Consider the following 23518-nt stretch of genomic DNA (forward strand, 5'->3'; position numbering starts at 1 on the left):
CGCCGGAAGTTGGGGTGCGCCGTACCCCGGAGGACCGCTTGACTGCAAGCGGCTTTTCGCTGAGGGACACGGGCAGCTATGGTCTCAGACGGTGAGGGCTGCGATGGCGGGACCCGGACCCCGGGGCTGAGCAGACTTTACCCGGCCAGGGCCGGCCAAATGGAGTATCAGTATATTCTGGGGGCTGGGTGGAGCTTGTTTGGTCTTTAGAGGAGTAGCGAATGTACTCATTCAGTAAATATTTTTGGAGCGCCTCTTGTGTGCCCGGCGTTATTTCATGCCCTGGGAGATACATAGAGAACGTTACAGACTCGTGGAGGTTACCGTCTAGTGAGCGAGACAGACAGTAGGCAAGTAAATAAAAATAATTTCGAAGGGTGACAAGAGCTGTGACGACAATATAAAGTGATGATGGGGTCGATTGTGATTAGGGGATGATCAAGAAGGAGCTGCTTTCGATAGGGGTCCAGGGAAGACCAGTGATATTGAAACTAAGACTTGAGTGACTTTATAAAGACCCTGTGGCAAGTTGAGCCACTACCTTGCAATGGGAAGACGGAAAGGGGGCACCCGGGGGTAGAGGAAGGTGGAGAGACTTTCGTTCATACATTAAGCTACCAATTATAGAGCCTGATATCTTAAAGGGAGAAAAAAAGCCAAGGTGGTGGGAGTAGGGTGGGCTAGAAGGATGAGATCAGGGAGCTAGCCAGGTGCAGGGCCCTTGTGGGGCTTGATCTCTATTTTAAGTGTAATACAAAGCCGTTTTAGGGCTTTAAGCAAGGTAGGTTTACTATCTGATTTACGATTTTTTTTTTTTTTTTTGGCCACGCAGTATTTTGCGGGATCTTAGTTCCCCGACCAGGGATAGAACCTGTGCTCCCTGCAGTGGAAGCGTGGAGTCCTAGCCACTGGACCTCCAGGGAAGTCCCTGATTTATGATTTTAAAAGATTACTTTGGCTGCTGTGTGGGAAATGGACTGCGGAGAGCAAGAGTAGAAATAGGTCCTTTCAGAGGCCATAACAATTGTGCACGCATCCTTCATCTGTTTTAATCAATATCACAGCCCTCTGAGGGACGCAGACCTTGTATGGCCCCTGTCTACAAATGTGGAGGTAGAGACCCAAAGAAGGAAATTCATAGTGACATTCCATGTGTATATGGATACACACCTCTCCTGACAGGCAGCACTTTCTGTTTTTTTCAGGCTTGATAGTAGCAAGGAAGGCCCTGAGAGTTGGGAGGTGGGACCTGATGGAGAATAAGGCCAAAGGCTTTTGGGTAGAGGAGTGAGGGCCTGTGGGAGACACAATTAAGTGCCTCTTCTGTGCTAGGCACTTTCTTCTGTGATTTATGCAACATTATGTTATTCATTCCTCATTCTTTGAGGAGTCCATGGTTTAGAGGGCAGAGCTGGGAAGAGAGATCAGAAACACAGCTAAGTGTAAAATGAGGTAGTGAGTGCTGTCATGAGAAGAGAAGTGATGCTGTTGGTGTTCAGAAGTAGGCAGTGGGGCTTTGAAAAGCCACAGTCATTAGAGTCAAGCAGATCTGTCTTCAGAGTTGGGTGTTAGCTTTGCTACTTGCTAGCAGGCCATGTGACTTAGAGCAAGTTACTTTCTCTTGCAAAAGAGAAATACCATGTTTCCCCTAATCTAAGATAGTATTGATTATGAAACGTGCTTTTATTTAATATACCACTAAGAGAAAATAAAATGTGATCAGTCATAAGGGTAAGATGCCATCCTCAGTTCAGCATCTGTCAAACTTAAAAAAAAAAAAAGAAAAGAAAAGAAAGAAGGGAGTACATCTTATAAGTGGTGAAAGATAGCAAAAGATAGCAATAAGTCCCTTGCTGAGTTGTCAGCATGGGATGGGATGATAGGATTACATGTGCCGGACCTGATGCAGAGGGGCTGAGATTTCCAGTCTCCTGAGATGGGGGAGCCAGGACCTGTTGGAAGACCTAGGGAGGACTTCTGGGTGAAGACGTAGCATTGGTTTGGGGCCTTAGAGAGTAAATAGGATTTGGGTATGTAAGCAGATCAAAGACGGGGTGGGATTATCCTGATACAGGGAACAGGGAACTGGAGGATGGAAAGTATGGGGGCAGGAAAGGCATTGTTGCTTTTTGCTATTAAATGAGCATCCTGTTTTTTTCGTTAACAGTGTGTGCTTATGGGTTCATATGTCTGTCACCTCAGAATGTAGGCTCCTTGAGGGCTTGGACTCAGTATCCTCAACACCTATCCCCAACACCTAACACTGGTACTTAGTGTAAATGTTTGTTGAATGAACTAATATGTTAAGTTAGCCTCTTTAATTGTGTCTGTCACTTTGTAGAGAGTAGCCTAATTTTTTTCACAGTAAAATCTTGACATAGCAAGTGCTTTCCACTCTGGTTTTCACCTTGTTTTTTCTTTTTTCTTTTTTTGGCCTCACGGTTTATGGGATTTAAGTTCCCCGACTAGGGATCGAACCCGGGCCCTCTGTAGGGAGAGCTTGGAGTCCTAACCACTGGATCGCCAGAGAATTCCCCTCATTTTCACCTTTTAAAGATTGGTTCCTAAGTATAATTGACCTTGCTGCTAGGTGATTTGATGGACTTGGAGCCAAATTGATTCTGTGTCTCCCTTTAAATCTACCCCCCCTGCCATCCCATGCCTGAACTTCTACTAGTGATTCTAACTACTGGTTAATCAGTGCTTTCTGTCCTTTACCAGCCATTTAAAATGCATATGTCTTTGGATTCACAAAAGAGATATTTATTGATCATCCACCACATGCTAGGCATTGTGCTCGGAGCAGAGGATAAGCAGTGACAAAAGAAACAAAGCTTACATTCTAGTGCATGAAAGGTACAGATGTACAGGAGGCAAGCAAGAGCTTGCTAAGGGCCCCCAGAGCTTTAAATCTTTAAAAGAACTTGGCCTTGTGTTAATTTCATGATTGTAGGATGATAAACATGTGAAGGCATGTAGTGGTGCTTGCTCTGGATCTAATTTACAAATCAAGAATGTTAGCTTTGTTTCACTTTTATGAGGCTAATGTTTTTTATTTTTTGTTAATATTTTCAGAAGATGAATTGAATCTTCTGGTTATCATAGTTGATACCAACCCAATTTGGTGGGGAAAGCAAGCATTAAAGGAATCTCAGGTAAGATTGCTTGAGAAGGCTTTTGGATAATTCTGGTTTGACTGAGTATATGTTTATGTTGCTTTTTTATTAAGGTATAATTTACATATCATAAAATTCACCCATTATAATGTACAGTTCAGTGTTTTTTTTAAGTGAAAATCACAGTAAAGTTGTTTAACCATCACCACAATTCCGTTTTAGAACATTTCTATTTCCCCCCAAAGTTCCCGTGTGCCTGTTTGCAGTCACTGCTTCTACCCCCTAGTTGTAGGCAACCACTGATCTACTTTCTGTCTTTATGTTGACATTTCCTGGACATTTCATATATCGATTCCATATAATATGTAGTCTTTTTTAAAAAACACTTTCTATTTTGAAATATATTGTTTTGAAATAGTTACAGACTCACAGGAAATTAGAAAAGTGGTACAGAGAGGTCCTGTGTGCCCTGGCTTCAGCGTCTCCCAGTAGTAACATCTTATATAACTGTAGTGCAATAGCGAAACCAGGAAATTGACATCAGTACCATCTACAGCCTTTATTCAAATCACAGCAGTTTTGCATCCATTTGTGTGTGTATGTTTAGTTCTTGCAGTCTTATCACATGTAAGATTAGTGTAACCCCAACCAGAATCAAGATACAGAGCTGGAAAAAAAAAAAAAAAAAAGATACAGAGCTGTTTCATCGCACAGGAGCTCCCTGGTGGAGGCATCCTTCATGGTTGCTGTAACTTTCTAGTCCCTGGTACTAATCTACTAATCTGTTCTTCATCTCTAGAATTTTGTTATGTAAATAAATCAGACAGTATGCAACCTTTGAGGCTGGCTTTTTTTCACTCAACATAATGCCCTTGATCTATTCAAGTCGTTCCATGTACAGAAGTTTGTCCTTTTTATTGCTGAGTAGTAGTCCATGGTGTGATGTACCATAGTTTGTATAATCGTTCACCTATCAAAGGACATTTGGGTGTTTTCCAATTTTTGGCTATTACATAAAAAGCTGCTCTGAAAATCTATATACAGGTTTTTGTGTGGATGTAAGCTTTCATTTCTCTGGGATAAATGCCCAGAAGTGCAACTGCTGGGTCGTATGTTAATCACATGTTTGATTTTATAAGAAACTGCTTTACTGTTTTCCAGAGTGGCTATACCATTTTACATTCCCACCAGCAAAGTTCTTTGTATCTTTACCAGCATTTGCTGTTGTGACTTTTTTATGTTAGCTGTTATTATTACTATTATTATTATTAGCCTCACCTTGCAGCATGCAGGATTTTAGTTCCCCAACCAGGAATTGAACCTGGGCCCTCAGCAGTGAAAGCACAGAGTCCTAACCACAGGACTGCCAGGGAATTCTCTCGTTAGCATTTTATAGTTTTCATCAGACAAGTTTTGTAGATTTATACCTAAATACATGTTTTTTTAGCAACTGTAAATGAGTAGTATGTTTCAAATTTTGGTTGCCACCTATTTAATATTAGTATATAGAAATATGATTGATTTTTGTGTGTTGCTCCTATATGCTGGGACTTTGCTTAACCTACACTTACTTATTAGTCCTAGCAGTGTTTTTTTTTTTTTCGGTACACGGGCCTCTCACTCTTGTGGCCTCTCCCGTTGCGGAGCACAGGCTCCGGACGCGCAGGCTCAGCGGCCATGGCTCACGGGCCCAGCCGCTCCGTGGCATGTGGGATCTTCCCAGACCGGGACACGAACCCGCGTCCCCTGCATCGGCAGGCAGACTCTCAACCACTGCGCCACCAGGGAAGCCCACCTAGCAGTGTTTTTTAGATTCCTTGGGATTTTCTAAATAGACAGTCATGTCATCTGCAAGTAGGCACAGTTTTATTTTTTTCCTTTCCAATGCACATACCTTTTATTTTCTTCTCTTGCTTTATTGTACTCATAAGACTTACAGTACTACGTTCAGTAAGAGTGGTGAGAGTGGACATCCTTACCTTGCTCCTGATCTTGGAAGGAAAGCATTCAGTCTTTCACTGTTAAGTATGGTGTAAACTGTAGCTTTGTTTTGTAGATGCTCTTCATCCAGTTCAGGAAGTTCTCTTCCTAGTTTTGCTTGGAGATTTTTATCATGAATGGATGTTAAGTTTTGTCAAATGATCTTTCTTCATCAATTAATGATTTTTCTCTTTAGCCTGTCAATATGGTGGATTACACTGATTGATTTTCAAATATCGATCCAGCTTTGCATTCCCAGAATAAACCCCACTTGGATTCAGTTTTTATCTATTTTATGATAGATGCTGGTCTATAGTTTTTTTTTTTTCTTTTTTGTACTGTTTGGCTGATTTTGGCTTAAGGGTGATACTGGCTTCATAAAATGAATTGGGAAGTGTTCTCTTCCGTTTTCTGGAAGAGATTATTTAAAATTGGTATCAGTTCTTTAAACTTTTGGTATAGTTCTCCAATGAAATTGTCTGGACCTGGAGATTGCTTTTTGGTGAAGTTTTAAACTATGAATTAAATTTCTTTAGTATTAATTAAACTATTTGAATGATCTTTTTCATGTTGGGTGAGTTTTGGTAATAGGTAGTCTTTTGATTTTGGCTTTTTTCACTTAGCATAATATTTTTGAGGTTCATCCATGTTGTAGCATATATTGGTGGTTCCTTTTAATTACTGAACAGTATTTTATAGTATGAATATACCTCTTGCTTCCCTGGTGGCGCAGTGGTTGAGAGTCCGCCTGCCTATGCAGGGGACACGGGTTCGTGCCCCGGTCCGGGAGGATCCTACATGCCGCGGAGCGGCTGGGCCCGTGAGCCATGGCCGCTGAGCCTGCGTGTCCGGAGCCTGTGCCCCGCAAGGGGAGAGGCCACAACAGTGAGAGGCCTGCGTACCACAAAAAAAAAAAAAAAAAAAAAAAGCTACTTTGAATGAATATACCTCTTGTTTATCTGTTCACAGACATTTAGATTGTTTCCCCTTTTTGACTATTATGAATAATGCTGGTAATTCACAAACAAGTCTTTGTATGAGCATATGTTCGCATTTCTCTTGAATAGTTAGAGACCTATGAGTTGAATTACTGGGTAATATGGTAAGTTTAGACTGAACTTTTTAAGACGTTGCCAAACTTTTCAAAAGTTGGTACACCCTGGGACTTCCCTGGTGGTGCAGTGGTTAAGAATCCGCCTGCCAATGCAGGGGACAAAGGTTCAAGCCTTGGTTCAGGAAGATCCCACATGCTGCAGAGCAACAAAGACTGTGCGCCACAACTCCTGAGCCCGTGAGCCACAACTACTGAAGCCCACGCACCTAGAGCTGGTGCTCCGCAACAAGAGAAGCCACCACGATGAGAAGCCCGTGCACTGCAATGAAGAGTAGCCCCCACTCGCCGCAACTAGAGAAAGCCAGCCCACAGCAACGAAGACCCAATGCAGCCAAAAAATAAAATAAATAAATGAAATAAAATAAAAAAAAAAGAAGTGGCCAAAAAAAAAAAAAGTTGGTACACCCTTTTCCATTCCCATCAGAAATGTATGAGAGTTCCAGTCTTGTCTTCACATCCTTGCTGACGCTTGTCTATCTTTTTGATTATAGTCATTCTAGTGTAGGTGGTAATATCTCATTTTGGTTTTAATTTGCATTTCCCTAATGACTAGTGATGTTGAGTCTTTTGTTCGTATGCTTATTAGCCATCCATATATTTTCTTTGGTGAAATTTGTATTCAAATATTTTGCCCAATTTAAAAATTTTTAAGTTGGACATTTTCTGAATGGTGTCTTTTTTAAAAATAACTTTATCAAGCTAGAGTTGACATACAATGAGCTGTACATGTTTAAAGTGTTTACTTTGTTATGTTTTAAGTGTTTAATTTGTTATGTTTTCACTAATGTATACATTCATGAAATTATCACCACAATCAAAATAATGAACATATAGATCCATCACCCCCAAAGTTTCTTCCTGTTCCTTTGAATTCATCCCACCCACCTCTCTGCCTGTCCCCTCCTGAGGCAACCAGTGATCTGCTTTCTCTCACTATAGATTAGTTTGCATATTTTAGGTATTTATATATATGGAATCAAACAATTTTTTGTTTTGGGTTTTTTTTTTTTCTTTTTTGGTCTGGTGTTTTCACTCAGCATAATTATTTTGAAATTTGTCCATGTTGCTGCATGCATCAGTAGTTCATTCCTTTTTATTGCTGAGTAGAATTCCATTGTACAGCTAGACCAGTATATCACTGCATATTACCATATTCTCCAGGAAGACTGTCTTATTTTGCACTCTCATCAGTGGTGTATGAGGATTCTGGGTTTGTTTTTTTTGGTACCAACACAAGATGCTCTGTTTTCTTATTTTATCTTTTGCCAGTATGATGTACCAAAATGATCTCAATTTGCTTTTCGTATATTTAATGGTCCTTTGTATTTCTCCTCTGGGGCATTGCCCATTTTTCTCTTTGCATATTCCTTTTATTTATTTATTTTTAATGGTTTGTGGACACTCTTTATATTAAAGGTTAACTCATCTGTCATACGTTGCAATTATTTTTTTCCAGTTTGTAATTTGCCTCTCACTTTTTTTTTTTTTTTTTGCGGTATGCGGGCCTCTTGCTGTTGTGGCCTCTCCCCTTGCAGAGCACAGGCTCCGGACGCGCAGGCTCAGCGGCCATGGCTCACGGGCCCAGCCGCTCCGCGGCATGTAGGATCTTCCCGGACCGGGGCACGAACCCGCGTCCCCTGCATCGACAGGCGGACTCTCAAGCACTGCGCCACCAGGGAAGCCCTCACTTTTTTTGTTCAGTCTTTTTTTTGCCATACGGAAATTTTAATAGGTTTGTTTTACATTTTCAAAAATAGAATGAGTGAAATTTATCAGTTTTATTTTCTGCTTGAAGTATTTCTTTAAGAGAAACATGCTTTATTACATGATTATAAAAATATCCACCTGTGTTTTTTAGTAATATTAGTACTTGTCGGAATGTAAACTCCATGAAAGAAGGGGTCCTCGCCTGGCATATAATAGGTGCTCAGGATACTTAATGAATGAATTCAAAAGTTTTACAATTACCAATTTAATCAGTATATATTAATTGTCTATTCCATGTGTAGCAATAGTTTTCTAGTAATTTTATCATAGAAGTTGTGATATGTTTGCTATTCCCTGAATGTTATGCAGAAAATATTTGTGGAATATTGTAGTGATGTAGAATTGGTTTCATAAGTAAAATTAGAAAACTATAGTTTCTTTTCTTCAGGTTTATCCATATTTTTGCTATGAATATATTTATTTATGAATAAATAGGTTGTATCAATTAACAGTATAACAGCTGGAAAAATAACAGTGAAAATGAATGTCTTTGCATATGATTTCTTGTCTCAGTTGGAATTTTTGTCTTTCTTGGGTTTATATTTCAAATTGGACTGTTTTCATTATCGTGGAGGATGAAAATGTAGCTGGTAGACAGTTATGTAAGGGAGGAGAAAAAGTAAGGGCAATTCTCTATAACCAGTATTAGTAAAGATTGATGCTACTGACTAAATTATATTTAGGTCATCTCTAGCACAAATCAGTCATCATGTTTATAAAAAAGGACGCTATCTCCTTACTTCCCCAGTTCCATCCCATCCCCCAACAGCAATTCTTCCTTCATTTTGCTCTGCTCCGTGGGATCTGACCTGCCATGTGTTGTTTTTCTAAGCAAGTCAGAAATGAGCAAGTCTGTGCTGTTCAGTATTGGAAAACTGTAGGTTTCAAATGTTTTTGCTTATGACTTTGGAGGGGGGGAGCTCCAGAGCAAATTTTTAGAAGTGAATAATTGTCTAAAATTTAAATGAAATCTTAATCATTTCAAGACCTGACGTAGCTATTTGGATAGCTAATTTACCTTTCTTTTGTCTTCTGTTTTTCAACAGTTTACTTTATCAAAATGCATAGATGCAGTGATGGTGCTAGGAAATTCTCATTTATTCATGAATCGTTCCAACAAACTTGCTGTGATAGCAAGTCACATTCAAGAAAGGTATGACCATTATGATTATTCTTCCTGTTCAGTGCTTAGGGACCCTTGGACCAGATATTACTGGGGTAGATAAATATACCTCAAATAATAAACTGGTAGTAGGTAAGAATTTGGTATGAAGCATTTCAAGAGACAGTAACCCAGTACCCTCTTTATTCTTCTCGTTTTTTAAGAAAACAGTGGAATCATCAAGATATTCTGTGGTGGTAGACTCATGTTTGCCCACTTGCCTATTTTCTACATTCTTTAAAACTGAAATTTATTATGGAATCTTGAGAGTCTGGAATTGATGTGGTTTTTGTTACGAGTGCTGGATTTCACTTTGATGTTTAGTGAGGGCTTCAAGTCCTGGTGTAACTAGGTTCTTTTCGGTGTTTTGTTTTTCTGTTTCAGTCGATTCTTATATCCTGGAAAGAATGGCAGACTTGGAGACTTCTTTGGAGACCCTGGCAATGCTTCTTCTGAATTTATTCCCTCAGGAAGCAAAGATGGAAAATATGAGTTGCTAACAGCAGCAAATGAAGTTATTGTTGAAGAGATCAAAGATCTAATGACCAAGAGTAACTGCTTTCAGCTTTTTTTTTTCTTCCATTATTGCTGTTTGCACGTGGAGTTGAGTGTGGAGGTCCTTGAGGCTTTGAGTCCAAAACTTTGAGCATCTCGATACTATTTACTTCATTCTCTCTTTTCTTTTAAAAAATCTTTTCCATCAAAGCCTGTGCATTAGCTGCCTGACCTCTGCAGCATTGACCCTGTTCACCATCCTCCGCTTCTTAAAATACTCTGGTTTCTGAGGATAGCCTGTTGACCTATTTTTCCTCTTTTTTGGACCATTCTTTCTTCCATTTCTGACTTTTTCTTCTTAAAAATATATACATTTTTTTATTCTGCCGGGTTATTTTCTTATTTTCTCCCTCTGCGTGTTCTCATCCACTCTTGTCATTAATTATCATTTATTTATGAACACTTCCCAGTTTTTGTCTCTAATCTAGCCTTTCTTTCAACTTGCAAATATCTCCACTTAAATGTCCCACAGTCTCATTAACACGGCCCAGACCAGTTTCATTGTCTTTTCTCTCAGACCACCATTTCCATTTCCTATTTCTGTCACCCCCCAGCCACCTACTTTTGCAAAATTTTCTGTTTTGACTCCTTCCTCCTCATCCAGCATCTAATCAGCTATGAGATCCTATTAATCTATCCTCAGCAGTATCTCCGAAGTCTGACCCCTTATTACCTGCCATCTAGCTGAGCCTTGGCAGTGCTGACGTTTTGGGCTGGGTGATTCTTTATTGTGGGGCTTTCCTGTGCTTTGAAGGAAAGGCCTCAACCAACTGGATGCCGTAATATCCCCCGGTTGTGAGAACCAGATGTCTCCCATGGGGCACAGTTGCCCAGGTGGAGAGCCTTTGCTCTAGATCGTTGTTACTAACTTCTTAACCGACTCCTGGCTCTCTCCGTTCCAGTCTTTCCACTCAGCATCTAGAGGTATCATCCTAAATATCAGAGCTGCTGTTCCCGCCCTTAAAGACCTTTTGCTGATTCCCTGTTGCCTGCAGGCAGTGGTTTCAATCTGTCTCCTGTGTCCAAATCACCTGTAGGGAAAAGGCAGTTCTAGAGACAGAAAGTGGATTAATGATTTCTCCTGGGGCTGGGGAGGAGCAGAGAAGTTATGGGAATGGGCCCAAGTGATCTTTCGGGGTGATGGAAATGTTCTACAGTTGGATTGTGGCGAGGATTTACATCCCTATAAATTTACTAAAAATCATTGACTTGTGTGCTTAAAAAGATAATTTTGTGATCTGTAAGTTATACCCCAATAAAACTGTTAAAAATCACCTGGAGGGCTTGTTAAAATGAAATACTGAACCCCACTCCATAGTTTCTGATTCAGTGGGTTTAGGGAGGGCCCAAGAATTTGTGTTTCTATTGAGTTCCCTGGTGATATTCCTACAGCTGGTTCTCGAATCATGTTTTGAACAACCACTGGCCCCTAGGGCAAAGTCCCAACTTCTCAGTATAGTGTTCCAGACCTTTCCTGGTCTGACCTCCCCATGGGGTATCAGTGCTCCTGGACCAGTTGCAGGCCCTGTTCGCACAGCGTGTCAATCTGGTCTCCCCACCTTCTTGTGCTGAAGGTATAGAATTTTTATTTTTATGAGAGTGACTGTTTTTCACTCAAGTCTCTGAATAAGTTGTAAACCTCGTCCCTGCCTCCCACAGCCAGGGCACTTTCTCCAGTCCTCTTATCACGGCTTTCCCAGGCAGGTGGGAGGCAGTGGGAAGGGCTCGGGGCCTGGCCAGGGGCCACTGTCCAGGCTGCCTGCAGTTGCACAGGGCCTCTGCTACTGCTTAGGTCATTGAGCAACCACAACCTTCCCCAGTAACACCAGGATACTTTTTATTATCTGTTTTTTATAACATAACCATTTTAACCATTTTTAAGTGTACAGGTCAGTGGCGTTAAGTACATTCACGCTGTTGTGCAAAATCACCACTGTCCATTTCCAGAAGTGTTTCATCATCGAAAACTGAAACTTTATACCCGTTAGGCAACAACCCCCCATTCCTGCCCCTTCAGCCCCCAACCACCGGGGTATTTTAAATTGAGAAAATGTTTAAAAATTGCTTATCTATGTTTTTAAACCCAGTTTGAAAATGTCATCTGATTTCATTCATGAAGAAGAATGCTTTGGTTTGAAAATGATTTTAGGTCAAGAAAGTACCTAAAAATTCCCTTTTTAATGTTTTTTGTTATCTACAGGTGACATAGAGGGTCAACATACAGAAACTCTGCTGGCAGGATCCCTTGCCAAAGCTCTTTGCTGTATCCTTGGTGTTTTAATCATGCAGAAGGTGTTTTCCTGTAATAAAGAGATCTGAACTTGTGATAGTTCTCAGAACCTTGGGTGCCCGTGTTAATGGAAGGCATGAGTGTTCTAAAGTGGTAGATAATCAAAAAGTAGTTTATCTTGGCTTTGACATGTTTTTAGACAAGCTAAGAATGAGAAGACTCTAGTTTCTCCAGCACGTCTTGCTCGTAATTCATTGTTCCTCAGGATGCTTCTTATTAGACAAATTAAAAAAAAAATTTTTTTTCGTCTCTCGTGTTGGAAGCAGGGTTTAATTTAAAAAGCCATTTACTAACCCTGGGGCTTATTAAATGAGCAGCTGCTTCTCTGCGGGAGAATGCATTATTTTGCACACCTTTATAAGCATTTTGATTATGTTTGTGTGATATTTTCTCAGGCTTAAGTAATTTAGTTTGTTAGTTTTGTACAATATTGAGTCTGTCCAGACCTTGATTGGGGGTGTCTGATCAGCTGGGTATGCTTTTCAAATTCATTATCTCATTTGATGGTGTATTGATTTACTTGTGTTCCCAGTATTCAAATCCAGGACATGGTGGATAATCATAGAACAAGCAGGTGGATAATCAAAGAACAATCAAATCTACTAATTTTAATTTTCTGGGATAAAGATCATATTTTGGTCGGGTTACAAAGCCCACTTGATTACAGAGTTAGTAATTGGAAGCTCCCAATCAGTCTTGTTTTATGTGTTTATTGTGGGCCTTGGAGCTTTTCCTTTTTTCAGCTGGGTGGATGCTGGATTTATTTAACTAAAATTGAGGTTAGTTTTCTGTTTACTATTAGTATTTATGAAATAATATTTTTAAATTCCTTAATGCTAAGAAAATAAGACATTCATAGAATGAGCAAGGATGTTAAAGGTAGGCACCTACATTCTTCTATGAGACTGTAATCTTTATTTTACTACTATAACTTTCAGGTACTGTTTAAAAATTGGTGAGAAAACCTTATATGTAATATGTTTAATAAGATTCAGTTAAATTGTTCACTGTTTTTATCTCTTTATAGATAATCAGGAAATGAAATCAAGGATATTGGTAAGATTAAAAAGATATCAAAACGATGTTTTTATACCAGCTAAAGCCAATTAGAAAACATAATGGGAAATAAGACCCATTTATAATAGAAACAATAATTATTAAGTACCCAGAATTAATTAACAAGGAATACGTAAAATTGATTATGATGAAAAATGAAAATTCTGAGAGACATGAAATGATTGAATAAATGGAGAGCCATATTTTTTCTTTTTAAAATTAGTACTTTATTATTTATTTATATTGTTTTTAACATCTCTGTTGCAGTATAATTGCTTTAGAATGGTGTGTTAGTTTCTGCTTTATAACAAAGTGAATCAGCTATACATATACATATGTCCCCATATCTCCTCCCTCTTGCATCTCCCTCCCTCCCACCCTCCCTATCCCACTCCTCTAGGTGGACACAAAGCACCAAGCTTGTCTCCCTGTGCTATGCGGCTGCTTCCCACTAGCTATCTGTTTTACATTTGGTGGTATATATATGTCCATGCCACTGTCTCACTTAAAAATATGGAACGCTTCACGAATTTGCGTGTCATCCTTGCGCAGGGGCCATGCTAATCTTCTCTGTATGGTTCCAATAAAATTTGTATTTTTTTTAAATTGAAGTATAGTTGACATACAATATTATTTATGTTACAGGTGTATGATACAGTGATCCACAATTTCTAAAGATAATACTCCATTTATAGTTATTATAAAATATTGGCTATATTCCCCATATTTTTGTACAGTTGTACAGTGTATCCTTGTAGCTTATTTTATGCATAATAATTTGTACCTCTTACTCCTTTACCCCTATATTGTCCCTCCCTTCTTCCCTCTCCCCACTGGTAACCACTAGTTTTTGGAGATCCATACTTTATTCTTCAATGTCAATTTTTCCAATATTAAACTGTAAGTTCAATGCAATCTCAGAATATTAATCAGATTTTTTTTTTTCCTGGCAGAGTGGGGGGATTTAAGAAAGTCAACAGTTTATCTGAAAGAATAAATCAATGAGAATAGCCAGGAGCTTTCTGAAAGAAAATGGTAGGCAGGAACTTGCTCCAGTTGACTTAAAGAAAGACACACAACATAAGAGTTGTGAGTTGTTAAGTTTTATCCAGAGTCTTACTGAGGATTATAGCCCAGGAGACAGCCAGTCAGCTGTGAGGAAACTGCCCCAAAGAGGTAGGGGAGAAGCCAGTTTATATGTGATTTTTTGGCTAGGAAATTCATGCAATCAAGCATATATCTTGGTAAAAGATTACGGCTAATCACGAAGAACAGATATCTCAAGTTAGTGATTTTAGTGCTTTTCTATTTCTTTTTTCAGTTCTTGCCTGCGAAGAGGCAAGAATCTGAGGTCATTGAAATTCTTCCTGAGATATGCATCTAACTATCTAAAGGCCTATTTATCCAAAGCACAGAGTCCCTCATCCTGTTTTTCATCCTGAACTCCTCTCAGGGTGCGCTGTCGGTGGGCAGCTGCAGTGAGTTCCCCGTTAACCCTTGTAGAACTGGGTAGTGAGCAGTTCTCTTTGTTCTTCTTTGTGCACACTCCTTTAGGCATTAAAACACATTATAAAGCTACAGTAACTGTGGTTCTGGTATAGTAGTAGGCAAACAGATAATGGAAAAGACTAGAGTCCAGAAACCAGGTACAGTGGGGTTTGACATATGATAAACGAAACACTTCAAGTTAGTGGGAGGGAAATGGATTATTCAATAAAAGGTACTGGGCCAGTTGATTGGCCATTTGCGGGAAAGCAAAGCTAGATCTCACTGCTTATACCTAAACACATTCTAGTAAAGATCAAACATTTCAATGTAAAAATTCAAGTCATAAAAGCTCTAGAAGAAAATATCTGTTTGTAGTCTTGTGTTGATGAATATCTTGCTAAGCATGATATGAAACTTTAAAAGGAAGCGTAAGACCTCAAAAAAATAAACCCCCCAAAACAAGGATGGGAAAAAAAAAACTATTAGGAAAAAGTACTTTCAGTATAGCTACCTGACAGGATTAATGTAATATTTCTAAAATAAAAAAGAGCTCTTGTAAATTCATTTTTAAAAGTCAGGGTTGACTCTAAAGAAACAAGTGGGAAACGAGCAATCTGCAGAAGAGGAAATGAAAATGACCAGTTAGCATTTGGAAATACGGTCAGCCCTACTAGTGGTTACTCCCTTGCATCGCCCATGGGAGGATAAACTGGTACAGCTTTTCTGGAGGGCAGTTCGGTAGTATGTATCAAAATTAAATGTGCAGACACTTCAGTAATCTCACTGATTATTTTAGGAGCTAATCGGAGAGTTGTGCAAAGGGTAGATGAGAGCGTTCGTTAGAGCATTGTCTAAAACCGAGGTTTGGAAACTGCTTCAATGTCTTCTATAGATAATTGGTTAAACGGTGGAAATCTATGAACTCAGCATGAAGGATGGTTACATCCAAATTTATTGATGTAAGATTTTACCCCCAGATATTGTGGACTGAAAAAGCAGGCTGCAGAACACTAGATAGAGTATCATCCTGGGGGGTGTATGTGTGAGTATATATACACGGCCACATAAGTGCTCTTTAGAAACTATTAACAAGGGTTATTTCTTGAGGGATAGGATTTGGGGGAGATTTTTGCAGTCATCTTTACAGTTTTAGGTATTATTTAATAACTTCAAAGACAAATTAGAAAGATGATATTGGTTGTAATTTGTAGTATATTGTGATGACATTTGAGTGAGAATACTAGGATGTGGCTGAAAGGTATTAACATGGATGTGATTTTTAGGTTATTAAGGCTGCAGAAGACAGCACGTTGCAGTATATGAACTTCATGAATGTCATCTTTGCAGCACAGAAGCAGGTGAATTGAGAGCCTTCTTTTTAAAGAATATTGGTTTCATAATGAAGGAGTTAATTTTATTGTTTGAATGACCTACTTAGAGAGGTATTCTGACTAGATACTTATTAAGGGATTGGGAATCTAGAATCCATATTTTGTACAATACTAGTCATTTCTCTATTTTGGGTCCTGGACCCTTGAGAATCTGATGGGTCCCCAGAAAAATATGCACTCAAACAGTTTTGCAGATAGTTTTGTGGTATTCCTGCAACCATTTAGCCCATCCTTGGACCCTAGGCTAAGAATTCTAGGTTTTATAGTTTGCTGCATACCTTGCTTCAATTTCTCTGTCTCTTTGCTTCAGGGAGGTCTTAAAAAGATTTGATATTTTTACTTTGCAAATAACCGAAGTTTTCAGATGAGTTATCACTAATACGTTTTCTTCTTTGATATGTTAAAAAAAAAACTTCCTTAAAGCTTCAGTTTTAACCTGAAGTGCTACCATAGCCATGTAAAATATTCTCCGTCTTGGGGCGGCAGCACGACATAGTGGAAAGACCACGGACTCTGGGGACAGGCAGGCTGGGGGTGGCAGCACTGCTTCCCCTGGGCTCTGTGACCACCGCCCGGCCAAGGCCTGGGTGCTTCAGCTGTAAAATGAAAATCAGATATCTACCTTGCAGAGTTATTATGCATGTTAAATGAGCCATTTTAAGAATAGCGTCTGGCATATAGTAGGTTCTCACTGTAAGGTAGTCATTATTATTCCTATAATATTTTTTGAAATGTTCATTTCAGAATATTTTGATTGATGCCTGTGTGTTAGACTCTGATTCAGGACTCCTCCAACAGGTATATTTTATTTTATTTTATTTTTATTTATTTTTTAAAATAAATTTATTTATTTATTTATTTAATTTATTTTGGCTGCATTGGGTCTTCGTTGCTGTGCACGGACTTTCTCTAGTTGCGGCGAGTGGGGGCTATTCTTCGTTGCAGTGTGCAGGCTTCTCATTGCGGTGGCTTCTCGTTGTGGAGCGTGGGCTCTAGGTGCGCGGGCTTCAGTAGTTGTGGCTCGCGGGCTGTAGAGCACAGGCTCAGTAGTTGTGGTGCATGGGCTTAGTTGCTCCATGGCATGTGGGATCTTCCCGGCCCAGGGCTCGAACCTGTGTCCCCTGCATTGGCAGGCGGATTCTTAACCACTGCACCACCAGGGATGCCCAAAAGGTATATTTTAAATGAACGTTTGGTGTTGGTGGTTATGAAAGTGTGGTGTGTTCTCTTACTTTTTGTTAAATGCTTTTCATCTACCAGTCTTCACACATTTTTATTTTTTAATATTTTATTTATTTACTTATTTAGGCTGTGCTGAGTCTTAGTTGCGGCATGCGGGATCTAGTTCCCTGACCAAGGATTGAACCTGGGCCCCTGCACTGGGAGCTCGGAGCCTTACCCACTGGACCACCAGGGAAGTCCCCACACATCTTTAGGGATTAGCCTGTATGATGCTTTAGATTAGAGCACCAACATCTCTCTGGTTTCTTTGATATTTTTACTTACATTTTACACAATGATTTGGTTGAATTTGTAAAAGTAATTTACACATTAAAACAAATTCAAGCAACACAGAAAAGTATTTTTTAAAAGTTAAAAAAAGGGCTTCACTGGTGGCGCAGTGGTTGAGAGTCCGCCTGCCGATGCAGGGGACATGGGTTCGTGTCCCGGTCCGGGAAGATCCCACATGCCGCGGAGCGGCTGGGCCCGTGAGCCGTGGCCGCTGAGCCTGCGCGTCCGGAGCCTGTGCTCCGCAACGGGAGAGGCCACAACAGTGAGAGGCCCGCATACCGCAAAAAAAAAAATAAATAAAAATTCCCTTCAAATCCTATCATCTGAAAGTTACTGTTGTTAGTATTAGGTGAACAGCATGACAGATCTCTCTATACATACAGATGGAAGAATAGGTCACTAAGCAAAGACTTTTATAAAAATAGGATCATATTCCAGATCTGCGCTATTCTTTATGGTAGCCATATGGCTGCTGAGCTCTTGAAATGAGTCTGATCTGAATTGAGGTGTGCATAAGTATACACACTGAATTTCAAAGACTTAGTATTGAAAAAAAACAATGTAAAATATCTCATTAATGGTACTTATACTGATTACATGTTAAAATGATAACATTTTGGATATATTGAGTTAAATAAAAATGCTCTTAAAATTAATTTTATCTCTTTTTTTAAAAATAAATTTATTTTTGGCTGCATTTGGTTTTCCTTGCTGTGCACGGGCTTTCTCTAGTTGCAGCGAGTGGGGGCTACTCTTTGTTTCAGTGCATGGGCTTCTCATTGCGGTGGCTTCTCTTGTTGCAGGGCACGGGCTCTAGGTGCGTGGGCTTCGGTAGTTGTGGCACACGGGCTCAGTAGTTGTGGCTTGTGGGCTCGGGCGCAGGCTCAGTAGTTGTGGCGCACGGGCTTAGTTGCTATGCGGCATGTGGGATCTTCCCGGACCAGGGCTTGAACCCATGTCCCCAGCAATGGCAGGCAGATTCTTAACCACTGCGCCACCAGATGTTATTTTTAATCAAAATATGAAACTGAATTTTACTTTAAAAAGGGAAAAGAAAAAAAACAGAAATAAGACTGAAGAAATTACTAAACTTTTGATAAACGTTTTTTGACTGCAAGAAATATTATTTCCTAAAAGATTAGTTAAAAGCACAAAATTGTAGAAAACTTTGAGTTTAGGTTACTGCTGGGGATGCGTGGGGAAAGGGAGATACAACCAGAAAGTACACCAGCTACAAAGGTTCTAGAATTATCCTATTTCTTAAGCGTGATGGTAAGTGCATGGTGTTTGTTGGGAATGTGAAAAGGTACAGCCACTTTGGAATACAGTCTGAAACTTCCTCAGAAAGTTAAACATAGAATTACCAGTTGAGTCCACAATTCCATTCTTAGATATATATTTAAGAAAAATGAAAACGTGTCCATAAAAGATACTGTACGTGAATATTCATAGCTGTGCTATTCATAATAACCCAGAAGGGGAAACAACTCAAATGCCCATCAGTGGATGAACGGATAAATAAATTGTGGTCTATCCATGAAATGGAATATTATTTGGTCATAAAAGAGAATGAAGTACTGATACATGCTACAATATGAATGTACCTTGAAAACATTATCCTAAGTGCAAGAAGTAAAAGGAAACATATTGTCTGATTCCATTTGTATGAAGTGTTCAGAATAGGCAAATCCATAGAAACAGAAAGCAGATGACTGGTTGCCAGGGGAAAGGAGGGATGGAGAATCACTGTTAATGGGGATGGGATCTCTTTTTAGGGTGATGAAAATGTTCTGCAACTAGATAGCGGTGACAGTTGCACAACTCTGAATATTCTAAAAACTAGTAAATTGTACACTTTAAAAGGGTGAGTTTAGTAGCATGTGAATTACGTCTCAAACTGTTACTAAAAGATACAATGAGAATGAATAAACATGGCAAGAATAGAAATTTATCAGTAGCAAACTAACAGGAAAAAGGGCTTGTACTCTTATACTACAGTCTTCAAAGGATGAAAGGGTGTGGGCCAAGGGGAACGCAAGATATTTGAACATCTGAAGAGGTAGCTGCAAGTTTCTGGTCCTCCTGCACTCTGGGAAGAGATTCCCTTTTAATTCGCTGTGTCGTATCTTCCTCTCCTTTTGGAGACCTGAAGAGTTGCTGGTGAGAATGACCTCCCGCTGGAAAAGCTAAGCGAGTGCTGGTTTGGCTGAGAGCCCTTTGTCTTGCAGGCTTGTGACATCACAGGGGGACTGTACTTGAAGGTGCCTCAGATGCCCTCCCTTCTGCAGTATTTACTGGTAAGGAAATGTCAACAGTGAACCTAATGCCTTGAGTCCAGTGAGACCCCTGTTTCCTGGGGAATGAACGGGAGTAAGATGGCTGATGCTTAGTAACTGGAAGAAAGGAACAGAGGGGTGACCTAGGGAATTCGAACTTAAGGGAGTCTTTGGACCCTGTAAGCTGTATGCGGAATGCTGTATGCCTGTGTGGTGGTGCTCAATAATTGTGGAATGGCTAGAAACACATTTCTAATAGTCTATTTCTAATAGACTTTCAAGGAAAATCTAATTTAGTATTCTCAGTGTTTACTGGCTAATATCTGCTATCTGTGTCCTGGCTTCGGGTTGTTTTCCCCAATGTTTTAAATAAAATTTCCTTGCTTTTTTTTTAAACAGTGGGTTTTTCTTCCTGATCAAGATCAGAGGTCTCAGTTAACCCTTCCACCCCCAGTTCACGTTGACTACCGGGCTGCTTGCTTCTGCCATCGAAATCTCATTGAAATCGGCTACGTGTGTTCTGTGTGCTTGTCAAGTAAGTTCACGTAGCGCTGAGTTTTTCTATGTTGTGGAGGAGTGTGCAGAAAACATCTCCAACTATGTGACTGTTAGACCGTCTTGTTCATTTTTCGTTTTTTCAATTTGCAGTATTCTGCAACTTCAGTCCTATCTGCACTACATGCGAGTAAGTATCTTTGAGGCTGTGCGGCTGGCTTGCCCTTTATAGAGACTTAGAGCATTAAAAAGTATTTCCTTCTCTGTATTATTTCAGGACAGCCTTTAAGATTTCTCTCCCTCCTGTACTGAAGGCCAAGAAAAAGAAACTGAAAATGTCCGCATGACAGTAAAAATTGTTTCCCCATCACTTAGAGCTATTAATAGAAATTATATGGCAGAATCTTTGTTAGGAAGGCGCTGAAAAAAATAGAGATATGTGTAAGATAAATTTTAGTGAACTTTCTTACAGGAAATATACTAAAACATCATCCTCATCCTATGCTTCCTGGGGGCTGATTTATTTGAGGGAGTCATTCTATGCAATGTACCCTAAAATTTTTTCTGACTGGTTTTTGTCCAGAAATGGACAAAAAAGAAAAGCACAAATTTGTGACTTTTTTTTTTTTAAATGAGGTGATCGTTTGTCAAAGCCATTCTGTACTGACTGATTATAAGCGTCAGAACCTACCAAGTCTAGGTTCTTACTGTGAAATGTATGATGTGAAATTTGAATACAGTTTTGGAAAAAGTGACTATTTATGGAGTAATGGCATTAATCAAGATAGAACATGTTACTCGAGTCAACACTTCGACGGTAGTCACATAAATAAAATCCTTGTTTTCTAGATTGAGATTTAGCTCCAGATATTAGCAGATACTTATTCTTTTGTCTGACATTAGTACATGTTTGGTCAGAGTTATCCAAATGATAGTTTGTCACTGAATATCTCTAAAATCTGATTTTAAGTGAGTAAGGAGAGTGAGTGCAGTAGTCTGGTGGGAACTTTTTCTTTAAGAACAGTTGTGTGAAGAGCTTATTTGTGAAAGCCAGGGTCTGGGTTCTGAGGGGGAATTTCTTGGGGAGAATGGATTCTGTACAGTGAAGTGTTGCCCCACATAGAATTCATCCCTTTTTTAATGAGGAGGGGGAAAGCATTAATACTGGAGAACTGTTCTCTAGAAGTTTTGGACTTAATACTGAAAAATTCTATAAGTTCAAAAGAAAAATTATTTGCAACAATAAAAAACTTATTTTTCTATGTAACCTTGAAGTTATTAAAAGTCCTTTTAAATTCCAGCAGAGTGTAGGAAGCGTTTTTAGGAATGGTGGCCAATTTAATTTTTTTTTAAAAGTAAATTGACAAAGACCTATTTGTGTATACAACCTTGTATATAAATAAGATTTTAATTTTCTCTTGATACCATCTCAGAAACTGAGTCTCATTTAAGCAATTTGGTGTTTGGTTGGATTATTTCAAGTAGATTTTATATTCTGCATTTTCAATTTTGTTAACAAATACACAAAGATTTTGGTGATCACTTTGCAAGTATTTGCTAACCTTTAAGAATCTGTCTTTTAAGAATAATATTTAATATTTCACAGCCTAACTATGTGTAATGGAGATCTCTATTTTAAGTCTAGGAAACAAAGAATCATATATCTAAAGATGAATAATTTCAAACAAGCTGATAAGGTTTTTGTTATTACTTTTTCATTTGACATGTTTTATGAACTGGCCTAATTCTGTTTAAATTTTATTTTTAACAGTTGTGTTTGTTGTTTATTTTGTATAAATGTTTATAATAAAATAATTTAAACTTTCATATTTGCTTATTTCCTCATTCATTGTTTATTTCATGCTCATTCAATTCATCTTCAACTCTGTACTTTTTACCTGGATTTGGTCACATGTCAGACAGTTTTTTATTCAACTCTGAAGAACTTTAATTTCAAATCTTGCCAAAACTCTCACAAAAATATTGTTACAAATACTATACAATTATAGATTGATATGAAATTTTTAATACAAGATTTCTTACACACCATACATGGATTCTCGCAGTGAATTGGTTCACCACTGCTCTGATGGCTAACAAAATGAGTGAACATTTATTGAGTGCTTACTATATGCCAGGCATTAGCCTAAGCTCATTAGATATGCTACCTCACTTAATTCTCACACAATCCTATTTGGGAGAGACTATTATCTCCTTTTTAAAGATGAGGAAGGACTTCCCTGGTGGTCCAGTGGCTAAAACTCTATGCTCCCAATGCAGGGGACCCGGGTTCCATCCCTGGTCAGGGAAATAGATCCCACATGCCGCAACTAAAGATCCCGCATGCCTCAATGAAGATCCCGAGTGCTGCAACTAAGACCTGGTGCAGCCAAATGAATGAATGAATGAATGAATGAATGGCTTCCCTGGTGGCCCAGTGGTTAAGAATCCGCCTGCCAGTGCAACGGACACGGGTTCAAGCCTTGGTCTGGGAAGATCCCACATGCCGCAGAGCAACTACGCCCATGTGCCACAACTACTGAGGCTGCACTCTACAGTCCACGTGCCACGACTACTGAGTCCGTGAGCCACAACTACTGAACCCCGCATGCCTAGAGCCCATACTCCTCAACAAGAGAAGCCACCGCAATGAGAAACCCGCACAACAAAGAGTAGCCCCTGCTCACTGCAACTAGAGAAAGCCCGCACACAGCAACGAAGACCCAACGCAGCCAAAAATAAATAATAATAATAATAAAGATGAGGAAGCCCAAGCTTAGAGAGGTTAAGTGACTTTCCCAAGGTCACTTAATGTAGAAGGAAGGTGAAACCCAAACCAGGCAGTCCGACCTCAGAGCCTGCACGCTTAGTTACCGAACTATAATAACGCTTGAGATACTTTGAGGCTACCGACATAAAACGGAATTTGTTTTCAGGCAGAACTTTGATGCTTTTGCATCTCCCTAATGCTGGGCAAAACCTCTTGTGTGTTCTTTGATAAGAGCTGCTTTCGGAGTTCTGAGAGTTCTGTGTGGTACAAACAAAGCCTTCAAAAAACTGGGAAAATAATAAAAACAATTCAACAACACAATTATAGCACTGCAGCCTCACCCCCTTTTTGTCCCTCCCCCCAAATCACCATAAAAATCAAGTTTATTAAGTTGCTTGTTTACAATCCAGTGTCTGTAGGCTCGCTCTTGCATTAACTCCAGGTTGATTGAATTAACTGCAGGTTGGAGCAACTCTGGCTTTTAAAATGAACACGCTTTCCTACTTTTTCGTGATCCTTTGCGTGGAATGAAGGCGGCGGAAGGAC

General features: G+C 39.4%; 1 protein-coding gene across 1 annotated transcript; it reads left to right on the forward strand.

The window, feature by feature from the left end:
- The first annotated feature begins 3 nt into the window (after positions 1–3).
- On the forward strand, positions 4–21938 carry GTF2H3 (general transcription factor IIH subunit 3). Its single transcript, XM_079942338.1, has 13 exons — positions 4–91; positions 3076–3155; positions 9024–9130; positions 9524–9690; positions 11895–11957; positions 12834–12863; positions 13012–13040; positions 15812–15886; positions 16664–16717; positions 19660–19728; positions 20107–20242; positions 20356–20392; positions 20480–21938. Exons 1-13 carry the CDS (start codon positions 79–81, stop codon positions 20547–20549), a joined length of 930 nt encoding a protein of 309 aa, XP_079798464.1. The 5' UTR covers positions 4–78; the 3' UTR covers positions 20550–21938.
- The last annotated feature ends 1580 nt before the right edge of the window (positions 21939–23518 follow it).

This window comes from Stenella coeruleoalba, assembly GCF_951394435.1.
Source record: "Stenella coeruleoalba genome assembly, chromosome: 14".
Classification (NCBI taxonomy): Eukaryota; Metazoa; Chordata; class Mammalia; order Artiodactyla; family Delphinidae; genus Stenella; species Stenella coeruleoalba.